This window comes from Schistocerca nitens, chromosome 3 (genome assembly GCF_023898315.1).
Source record: "Schistocerca nitens isolate TAMUIC-IGC-003100 chromosome 3, iqSchNite1.1, whole genome shotgun sequence".
In the NCBI taxonomy this organism is placed as follows: Eukaryota; Metazoa; Arthropoda; class Insecta; order Orthoptera; family Acrididae; genus Schistocerca; species Schistocerca nitens.
The window spans coordinates 852,640,142-852,652,179 of record NC_064616.1 but is presented as its reverse complement, the minus strand read 5'-3'; the positions used below and the strand labels follow the sequence as shown (position 1 = coordinate 852,652,179).

At 44.8% G+C, this 12,038-nt stretch overlaps 1 protein-coding gene across 1 annotated transcript in view; it reads left to right on the top strand.

Annotated features, from left to right (window-relative positions):
• The first annotated feature begins 9,355 nt into the window (after positions 1-9,355).
• Positions 9,356-12,038, top strand: part of LOC126249449 (uncharacterized) — a 573,122-nt gene continuing 570,439 nt past the window's right edge. The window contains exon 1 of the mRNA XM_049951102.1: positions 9,356-9,646. Within this exon, the coding sequence (XP_049807059.1) occupies positions 9,356-9,646 (291 nt within the window). The remainder of the gene's footprint in view (positions 9,647-12,038) is intronic.

Sequence of the window (12,038 nt, the reverse complement as noted above, 5' to 3'; positions counted from 1 at the left end):
CAGTCATGTGGCTTGCGGAGTACTTATGTAAATGTAGATGTACAGAAGACTATTACAATCACAGAGGAGTGTTGAAGACAATACTTAACGAAAACTTTTCAATAGAGTGTGAAGAAACGTTGATTGTATCAGCTACAGTAGTGGAAAGGTAACCACTTTCTTCCGACATAGAACAACGCCCCTAAACGTATCTCTAAGCATAACAGCGTCACATATTGCATCGTACTGGTAACTTTATGGATCATCGCATTCTAGTTCCTTGGCATAACCGTAATTATTTCTCAGAGTTCTGTGAATTTTCGTGAAACTGAGTGACGGTTGAGGTGTATCGAACTAAAAATGAAATACGTGAAATGATTTATTCACCTGCCTTGCTGATTCTGTTTAAAAACCATGATATGTCCGAGTCTTCAAGTTCAAGAACGCTTATTTGGAAAAGATCTGTCGGTGACTGGAACTTACGGTTGGATGGGACGAGGATGGGGCAGAATATCAGTAGTGTCACATTCAAAGGAACTATTCCTACATTCGACTAAACTGTTTTGGCGACTGCACGGAGTACCTAGATGGCTGGAATGGGATTTGAGCTTTGCCCCTGGAGTTCGCTCCGGGAAGTAAAAGAGACAACATACACTATGTGATCAAAAGTATCCCGACAACTGGCTGAAAATGACTTACAAGTTCTTGGCGCCCTCCATGGGCAATGCTGGAATTCTATATGGTGTTGGCCTACCCTTAGCCTTGATGACAGCTTCCATTCTCACAGGCATGCGTTCAATCAGGTGCTGGAAGATTTCTTGGGGGATGGCACCCCATTCTTCACGAAATGCTGCACTGAGGAAAGGTATCGATGTCGGTCGGTGAGGCCTGGCACGAAGTCGACGTTCCGAAACATCCCAAAGGTGTTTTGTAGCATTCAGGTCAGAGCTCTGTGCAAAAAATGGCTCTGAGCACTATGGGACTCAACATCTTAGGTCATAAGTCCCCTAGAACTTAGAACTACTTAAACCTAACTAACCTAAGAACATCACACACACCCATGCCCGAGGCAGGTTTCGAACCTGCGACCGTAGCAGTCCCGCGGTTCCGGACTGCAGCGCCAGAACCGCACGGCCACCGCGGCCGGCAGCTCTGTGCAGGACAGTCCATTGCAGGGATGTTATCGTCGTGTAACCACTACGCAACAGGTCGTGCATTATGAACAGGTTCCTGATCGTGTTGAAAGGTGCAACCGCCATCCCCGAATTGCTCTTCAACAGTGGGAAACAAGAAGCTGCTTAAAACATCAATTGAGGCTTGTACTCTGATAGTGCCATGCAAAACAACAAGGGGTGCAAGCCCCCTCCATGAAAAACCCGACCTCACCATAACACCACCGCCTTCGATTTTTACTGTTGGCACTACACACGCTGGCAGATGACATTTCCCGGGCATTCGTCATACTCACACCCTGCCATCGGATCGCCACATTGTGTACAGTGATTCGTCACTCCACACAACGTTTTTCCACTGTTCATTCCTCCAATGTTTACGCTCCTTAAATCAAGCGAGGCGTCGTTTGCCATTTACCGGCGTGATGTGTGGCTTATGAGCAGCAGCTCGACCATGAAACCCAAGTTTTCTCATCTCCCACCTAGCTGTCATAGTACTTGCAGTGGATCTTGAGGCAGTTTGGAATTCCTGTGTGATGGTCTGGATAGATGTCTGCCTATTACACATTACGACTCTCTTCAAATGTATGCGGTATCTGTCAGTCAACAGACGAGGTCGGCCTGTACGCTTTTGTGCTGTACGTGTCCCTTCACGTTTCCACTTCACTATCACATCGGAAACTGTGGACCTAGGGATGTTTAGGACTGTGGAGATCTCGCGCACAGACGCATGACCCAAGTGACATCCAATCACCTGACCACGTTCGAAGTCCGTGAGTTCAGCGGAGCGCCCCAGTCTGGTCTAAAAATGGTTCAAATGGCCCTGAGCACTATGGGACTTAACATCTGAAGTCATCAGTCCCTTAGAACTACTTAAACCTAACTAACCTAAAGACATCACACACATCCATGCCCGAGGCAGGATTCGAACCTGCGACGGTAGCAGCAGCACGGTTCCGGACTGAAGCGCCTAGAACCGCTCGTCCACAGAGGCCGGCTCATTCTGGTCTTTCACGAAGTCTAATGACTACTGAGGTCGCTGATATGGAGTAACTGGCATTAGGTGGCAGCACAATGCACCTAATATGAAAAACGCATGTTTTTGGGGGTGTCCGGATACTTTCGATCACATAGTGTAGGTGCCCTACAGTGTACGCACTTCCTACTCGGCTAATGATCAGTCAGTGTGCGCAGTGATGGTTTCTCTACTTCCATAGGCTCTTGGAGATCATTAAAACTTTTGTTACGCTGCGATCATCACCATGGACGGTGGCGATTGCAGGCTCCCTGCGCCACAAACTTCGCAAAACCAGCCGCACAATGTCGCAATGGATAGCGATGCACTCTGTGCACCCACCAGTAAAGTGATTGGCGACGCATCCATCGCGCCTCACAACGCAGACACACAGCAACATGTTCCACCTGTCGATGCAACTACAGCAGCAGACCTGGAGCCCTCGCAGAAATACTAACGACACTGCACGACTGACGAAGGCGACGACGACCAAGGAGGCAAAGAGAAAGTGCTACGTTTCAACACCACCCAAGAAGGGACCATCACCTACCAGCTTGTAGGGTGCACTGCTAACTTATACACAACTACCGACAAAGAGCTTTTCATCTAATTTGTTTAGAGTAGAGACAGAAACATAGACAGGCTCCACCCTATGGCACTAGGCAAAATTATTAGACGGGAATGAGAGTCGTAATTTAGGCACATAATCAATATTACGAAGGTAGGGAAAAACCGTGTGAAAACTGAGACTGTGTCAATATCAACTGTCAATGCCTTAGCTCAACATTTTTTCTTAGACAAAGCAAGTTTTTAGGCCTATATTCCGAAGTTATTCACTATTAAACAAGGTATCATCAGTAATTTTGAAACGTTCCTTGCGGAGGACGAATTACTAACAGAAATTACTTGTTGGTGCGAAATTATTGCCATCAGAAGATTTAGTAAAATTATAATCTTGACTGGGCAAACGATAACAAAGCCGTCTCCAGTTTTTGTTGAGACATTTAGATCACGTCTGCTCCCACAGTTTGTTTGCATTCGTGGTGTTTGCTGTCCAGTGCACAAGTATGGTGTACCCACCGTCTTACATTGTTATAACTGTTTGCGATTAGGACATGGCAGCAAACAGTGCAGAAGTAACACAAGATGTGAGTATTGCACAGGCCCACACAGAAGTGATGCCTGTGGGAGGGGCACTCAACTACCCTGTATTCATTGTCCTGGTGGTCACGGTGCCCTATCTCGAACCTGCACAATGTGTCCCAAACACTAGAAAATTAACAGAATCATGTCTCTCCATAATGTTACCTTCCGAGATGCAGCAGATGTGTTTTAAAACAAGCCTTACGCGAATGCAGTCACTTCTCTCCCAAACGTACAGACAGGGTGAAAAATTCCCACCCCTTCCAACTCAACTGCGGCTCAATGGAAATAAGCACCATCACCTACGATCCGCAGCAACTACATCGTTAACAACATTTTAAGTATAATTATGGCTGTGATGAACGATATATCGTACCAGCAGGCTTCTAATTTGCCCACACCAGTACTACAGATTCAATCTAATTGTCTACCCAAAATATGTTGACTCCACGCCTTAAAACCCAAAATGGCTTGTAAAATCATCCAGTGGAACGCAAGATCGTCTAATGCAAACGAAGACAGGTTTCGACTTTTTCTGCTCGAAACTAATGCAGACATTTGTGCCATCATCGAAACATGATTAAAACCGAACGAACCATTCACACTTTTGGACTGCTTTGTCATCGGAGAAGATAGACATAATTGATGCTGCGTTGCAGCGTTGTTGGTCAAACAAGATATCCACTTTTACATTGTCAACAATCGGCAATGTTCCGATTTCTCCTCTAGGCACTTCATTTTCTAGCGTCCACAGCTCCACTCACTCTCCCCAAATGACAAAATGACAATATGTAAATTCAAATAGCAACATTGAACCACAAATAAAAAATAACAATCATAGAGGTAAGCCATAGCTACCTGATTACCAACATGGAAAACAAAAACGCTACGAAGTTATGGCCCAATCTAATACATTTTTTGTCAATCTCTCTGTACCGGGTGATCAAAAAGTCTGTATAAATTTGAAAACTGAATAAATCACGGAATAATGTAGATAGAGAGGTACAAATTGACACACATGCTTGGAATGACATGGGGTTTTATTAGAACCAAAAAAATACAAAAGTTCAAAAAATGTCCGACAGATGGCGCTTCATCTGATCAGAATAGCAATAATTAGCATAACAAAGTAAGACAAAGCAAAGATGATGTTCTTTACAGGAAATGCTCAATATGTCCACCATCATTCCTCAACAATAGCTGTAGTCGAGGAATAATGTTGTGAACAGCACTGTAAAGCATGTCCGGAGTTATGGTGAGGCATTGGCGTCGGATGTTGTCTTTCAGCATGTCTAGAGATGTCGGTCGATCACGATACACTGGCGACTTCAGGAAACCGCAAAGCGAATAATCGCACGGATTGAGGTCTGGGGACCTGGGAGGCCAAGCATGAGTCTAGCAATATGGGGTGGAGCGCCATCCTGCAGAAACATTGTACGTTCCAGCAGGTGTTTATCAGTCAGGCTGGGGATGATGTGATTCTGTAACATATCAGCGTGAAACCTTCCCGTCTCCTCTATATCTCTTTTGTTGTTACGCAATAACCGTCTCCTCTATATCTCTTTTGTTACGCAACCTTCCCTTTTACAATAAACTATGAAACCTTTCCTTAGGATTTCTATCTCTTGCTTAATAATAACAAATGAAATCTTCCCTTTGAAATTTATTCTCTTTCTCACTCTTCGTATACAAATTTAATTGCTGCTTATTAAAAGTGATTTTCTGATTATTTCGACGAAACATAGAATGTGTCGTCGTCGTGGCTGTCCCTCAGTCGTTATCTGCAATAACCCAAAACTGTTCCTTACCTTTCTTTTTACTGTTACTCGATCGCCATCTGACTGCTACATCGAACTGCGACATGAATATACTTACTCTCGTTTACTATACTCTATTAACTGCTGGTGGGCTGTCATAATAAGTGGCTGTATTTATTACCAAAACTGACGTTATTCTTTAATAGCAAAGCTGACGTTATTCTTTAATTAATTTGACTGACGTTACGTAATTCATAGTTAAACTTTTTCTTGACAACAGCAAAATTTTGGAAAGTTTTACGTTGATGGTTTTTGGGATGGATTATAATCACTAATGCAATATTGCTGGCAAAAATTAATTATATTCTGAATGAAATGATTTTACAAACGTTCAAATGGGACTTACTTTTTACAATAATCTTACAACTAGCAATGCGCAAACATACCTTCAGTACTCTCGAGTTTCTCAAAAAAATTAATTCAATAATATTAGTTCCTCTTATTATAATAGTTAGCTGATGTCTCTGTACATCCGTTTATAATCTCTTGTAAACAATAGCTAGTGGCTGGCAGGCACACCGTTCCTCTCAACCTCTCGCTTCAGACCTGCTACCGACTCGCTTCACTTCTCGCTTACTACTGATTTCCTGCGAACGCTAAAGTGCGGTCTCTCCTGCCAACAATGCTCTCTGGTGCATACAATCCCTGCTACCATTACAAAAAGTATCAATGCGTGGTCTTTCCCGCTCTTTTCTTAAAATTTATCCATACATGGTCTCTCCCACCCTTTTTAAAATTACGCGGGACGTTCAGAAAGTAAGCTCCGATCGGTCGCGAAATGGAAACGACTATGAAAATCCGATAAAGCTTTGCACAGATGTGTTGGGTAGTGTCTCTAGTATAACCCCAGTTAGCATCACGTCGCTCTTCTCATTTCTGAGCTCGCAGTGAGTGCGTAAAGATGTCTAGAAAATAGTGTCTGCCGCCAAGTACGAGGGCCTGGTGAGAAATTTCGCCTGAAGCTATGCAGCTAACATTACATAACTGTCGTGCTGTTTCTTCTTCAAGACAATTCTCAGCCGCATTCTGCAGGGGCAATGAAGATGCTCCTGCATCGTTTTCAAATGGAAATGTGAGATTACCCACAATACAGTCCGCAATTGTCTCCCCCTGAGTTTCATCTCTGGTCACATGAACCGCTGTCTTTGAAGACAACATTTTGACACAGACAACGAGGTGTAGGCCAGCGTGGAGAATTGGCGGAAAGCACTGGCGGCTGCCTTCTATGATGAGGCTATTGAAAAGTTGGTACAACGCTATGACAAAAGTCTAAGTCAGAACGGCGACTACGTAGAGAAGTAGCTGAAAGGTGTAGCTAATTGTTACAAGTAAAACATTTCTGATGTTCACTGTGGTTTCAATTTGGCAATCAATCGGAGCTTACTTTCTGAACAGGCCTCGTATATCAATTTGCGGTCTCTCTTGTCAACAATACATTGGTGCAGATATTCCCTGCTACCACAATTATTTCCAACATGACAAATATTAATTATTCCTACTTAGTCCTATTAATAAAATATAAACATCTTTCACAAATTGTGATTTGACAATAGACAACAGAAATATACACGTCTTACAAGCGTGCCTCTCACGCGTCACGGTAGCAGTTTTGCTGTCCAGCGCCATATGTCGGACATTTTGTAAACTTTCTTTTTTTTTGTTCCAATAAAACCTCATGTCTTTCCAAGTATCGTGTCACCGCCAGACACCATACTTGCTAGGTGGTAGCCTTTAAATCGGCCGCAGTCGGTTAGTATACGTCAGACCCGCGTGTCGCCACTATCAGTGATTGCAGACCGAGCGCCGCCACACGGCAGGTCTAGTCTAGAGAAACTCCCTAGCACTCGCCCCAGTTGTACAGCCGACTTTGCTAGCGATGGTTCACTGTCTACATACGCTCTCATTTGCCGAGACGACAGTTTAGCATAGCCTTCAGCTACGTCATTTGCTACGACCTAGCAAGGCGCCATATTCAGTTACTATTCTGAACAGATAATATTGTGAATCATGTACCGTCAAGAGCGACGTTCATCATTAATGGATTAAAGTTAAATATCAAACTAATTACGTCCGCTTTCTGAATTCTAATTCCTTGTCACGTTCCAGACCTCACGTCAGTATAGTTCTTCCCTCCTCACGCCAGCCTGCGTGAGCTAAAACGCTTGCATTTCGGCCTCCACTAGTAACACGGTGTTGGCTCTTCTGCCAACACAACGACCCCAAAGCCAATAATCGCACGGACTATCTGGGGACCTGGGAGGCCAGGCATGACGAAAGTGGCGGCTGAGCACACGATCATCACCAAACGACGCGCGCAAGAGATCATTCACGCTTCTAGCAATATGGGGCGGAGCGCCATCCTGCATAAACATCGTACGTTCCAGCAAGTGTTTATCAGCCAGGCTGGGGATGATGCGATTCTGTAACATATCAGCGTACCTCTCACCCGTCACGGTAGCAGTTTTGCTGTCCAGCGCCATCTGTCGGACATTTTGTGAACTTTGTTTTTTTTTTTGTTCTAATAAAACCCCATGTCATTCCAAACTTGTGTGTCAATTTTTACCTCTCTATCTACATTATTCCGTGGTTTATTAAGCTTTCAAATTTATACTGACTTTTTGATCACTAGGTATATGGAAAGTTTGAAATCTAAGTTCGGGTTCCGGTCCAGCACAAATTTCCACCGTATATCCGTCGAGTGTTTGTGGCGAAGCGTTCTGTCAAAGCACCATCCGAGTGGTGTCCCAGTAGAGGAATACCAGGCGAGGCTAACCAGCTCACCCGGGGGGGTCGTGCCTCCAGAAGGCGGCTGTTCAAAAAATGTCCGAACAGATGGCGCTTCATCTGATCAGAATAGCAATAATTAGCATAACAAAGTAAGACAAAGCAAAGATGATGTTCTTCACAGGAAATGCTCAATATGTCCACCATCATTCCTCGACAATAGTTGTAGTCGAGGAATAATGTTGTGAACAGCACTGTAAAGCATGTCCAAAGTTATGGTGAGGCATTGGCGTCGGATGTTGTCTTTCAGCATCCCTAGAGGTGTCGGTCGATCACGATACACTTGCGACTTCAGGTAACCCCAAAGCCAATTATCTCACAAGCTGAGGTCTGAGGCCAAGCATGACGAAAGTGGCAGCTGAGCACAAGATCATCACCCAACGACGCGCGCAAGAGATCATTCACGATGTTGTGTTGGCAGAAGAGCCAACACCGTGTTACTAGAGGAGGCCGAAATGCACGCGTTTTAGCTCACGCAGGCTGGCGTGAGGAGGGAAGGACTATACTGACGTGAGGTCTGGAACATGACAAGGAATTAGAATTCAGAAAGCGGATGTAGCTAGTTTGATACTTAACTTTAATCCATTAATGATGAACGTCGCTCTTGACGGTACATGATTCACAATATTAACTGTTCAGAATACATTCTTGAAGAATATGGCGCCTTGCTAGGTCGTAGCAAATGACATAGCTGAAGGTATGCTAAACTGTTGTCTCGGCAAATGAGAGCGTATGTAGTCAGTGAATCATTGCTAGCAAAGTCGGCTGTACAACTGGGGCGAGTGCTAGGGAGTCTAGACCTGCCGTGTGGCGGCGCTCGGTCTTCAATCACTGATAGTTGCCGCACGCGGGTCCGGCGTATACTAACAGACCGCGACCGATTTAAATGCTACCACCTAGCAAGTGTGGTGTCTGGCAGTGACACCACACACGAGTCTAGCAATATGGGGTGGAGCGCCATCCTGCATAAACATCGTACGTTCCAGCAGGTGTTTATCAGCCAGGCTGGGAATGATGCGATTCTGTAACATATCAGCGTACCTCTCACCCGTCACGGTAGCAGTTTTGCTGTCCAGCGCCAGCTGTCGGACATTTTGTGAACTTTGTTCTTTTTTTGGTTCTAATAAAACCCCATGTCATTCCAAACATGTGTGTCAATTTTTACGTCTCTATCGACATTGTTCCGCGGTTTATTAAGTTTTCAAATTTATACTGTCTTTTTGATCACCCGGTATATGGAAAGTTTGAAATCTGAGTTCGAGTTCCGGTCTAGCACAAATTTCCACCGGATAGACGTCGAGTGCTTGTGGCGAAGCGTTCTGTCATAGCACTACCCGAGTGGTGTCAGCTCTCCCCCAGTAGAGGAATACCAGGCGAGGCCAACCAGCTCACCCGGGGAGGTCGTGCCTCCGGAAGGCGGCTGTTCACTTTACGGCGATATCGGAATGCCCGTGTCTCGGTCACGGAAGCAATCACACGTGCGCGGTCATAGGCGGGTGAGCGCCAGCGACGACGACGTGGACGGCGCCGGGAGGGGTGGGGGCGCGCGCGTGGAGGGGCAGGAATGCGACTGGGCCCGAAGAGCGGCGGCGGCGGCCGAAGCGGCGGCCGGGCGCGGCGGCCGTGGAATGCGGCCAGTGCGGACGCGACGCGCAGCGCAGCGCCAGCCGGTCGGCCGCGCGCGTCACTCGCTCTCTTCTCTCTCCGACTCTGTCAACCTCTCGCCTCCCGGGAAGGTAAATATAAGCCTGCCAAGGTCTATGCTGTGTTTCAAAAGGTGTCTACGGTGCCGCTGCTGCCCTTCCGGAGGAAGCCAGCGTTTTTATGTGCGAGCAACAGTGAGTGCTTGTGGAATGTTAATTATACACCGCCGCCGGACATTCCGCTCCGGACCGCTGCACTCTGAAGCCCCTTCTTAATTTCCCCTTCTTTCGTAACCAACGAATTTTATATATATATATATATATATGTTACAGTGCTCGTATCGCAATCTCCAGCTTTATTTTTATTTTTTTAAAACCCTTAGTCCAAAGCCAAGCGCAAGACGAATGTTTATTAATCGCTGTATCTGCTAGGTTTAGAAGTTCGATTAGTAACACTATATCTCCTTTTCTGCTAGAACAGCGATAGTGACCAGTTCCTATTTTAACAATATTTTTGTTAGTAAGGAGGAACTTACGGTCACGTACTGAGCCAAAAGTAGTAATACTCCGTTATTATAATACTCGGCGACTTTAAAACGCTCTTGCTACGGTCCCGATCTTTGGGTGCCTTTAAACGCCGCTATATTTAAATTATTTTGGAGCAGTTTTACTGGCTTCATCCGAAAGCGAGATTTGTTTGTAGTAATTATCTACAAAGGTAGGCAGGAAAGATCACAGTGGTCGGGCTGTAAGTAACAGTAAATGTGGAGATGGCAGAGCGCAGAACAGCATTCCACAGGTTATTGTGCGCGCTTGACAAGTCGCCGGCTGCGCAACGTACAACACAATATATAAGCGTCTCTCTCTCTCTCTCTCTCTCTCTCTCTCTCTCTCTGTGTGTGTGTGTGTGTGTGTGTGTGTGTGTGTGTGTGTGTGTGTGTGTGTATGAGAGAGAGAGATAGGGTTGTGTAGCCAGCCAGTTTCATGTATCAAACTGCTAAAAAACTTGTCCCTCTCCGTTTGTTGGTTTCTCGCCGATTCAGTCGTATTTCCTTCCATAGGTATTGTTGTGACAAAGTTGGTTTTTCCTCTTTCGCGAAAGAGGGACCGTACGCTTCGTATATGCACTTCACACGCAACGTTACCAAGAAAGGACGCCAGGAAATTGTTTGTAGTACTTCTGCAGTTTTAGTAAAAATCTAAATATGTTTCGTTTGGGCTGTGCAGCGAGTTGCATTTATTTTCCGCGGGGTTTCTTGGGCGTAATCTCCGTAACACATGGATTAAGCGCATTATCTTGGCAGCCGAAACGAGGCATGTGGTCCGCTGCCTGAATTTATTGTAGTCGTTATCTTGCTGTGTTTCCGATACATCATCGCCTTATTCTTTCCATAGCAACTCGCCGCACATCGATTTGTTCTGCTCTGGTCTTGCACTGTTTGTCAAAAGAATCCCATCGCATTCTAGCGCACGCGTTCCAGTAGTGGCTCGGCATATTCACGATAGGCGTCACCCAACATGGATAGCCCTTTTGTAGTTCTAAGTTCTTACGGGACATTTTCGTCTTTTTAATTTAAGTAGGTGTTCACTGCCACCCGACTTACAAGTATCTTGACACAATACAGCCTGCGAGCAGATACATACTAAAACGTATTTCTTTATAGCAGCATTTATGAGCGTCCTGCAGCCAGCAGGGGATGGCGATGGTAGCTCTCATTAAACTGCCAGCGCAACTAGTGTTTCCTAAGAGCGAACCACCATTCAACAGCTTTTATAACTGTCAATTGCGTAGGCAGTTACTTAACAGTAAAGAGTGTTAAACCATGACAAACAGTGGAAACTCACTATTAAGGCTACTTCTAAGAAAAAGGTGTAGACACAATAAATGATACGACGGGAATATATTTTGCCATATTAGTTTGACCTGGCATGAAGTAATTGGTGGACTACTCCAAAAATTTGAAATATAAAGTATTTCGCACATTTTTGCACATTATCTACTATTGTATAATTCTATAATACTCAGAATTTAGTATTACCTTTAATGAAACAGTGGCACGCAGCGTAGATTGCGTGAGTACGATCCAGGAAAACTCAATTCGCAAACATCACATGTGGTACGTATAAACAAACTGAGATAAATAACGTGGATTTCCTTGATTTTCAGAACAACCATAAGCACACTCATCAACTGGCTCAGAACTACCTTTGTGTGCGCTTCAAGAAAGTATGAGAATGGAGTACAACGCACTTTAATAGCAGATATATGTAAAGTTGTACACGTAGTTAAGTGCTAAAATGTTACATCGGTTGTGTACGTGTTAAATGATCTGCCATCAGTTACGTCACACAGGTATCGGGGAATAAAAATAACTGAGGATATGAAGCGGAATGATGAAATAGCAGGAAATGAGAGTTAAATAATTGCTGCTGCCCCTCAATTCACTTGTGGTGTGCAGTACCAAAAAAATGTTGTCCATTTGTG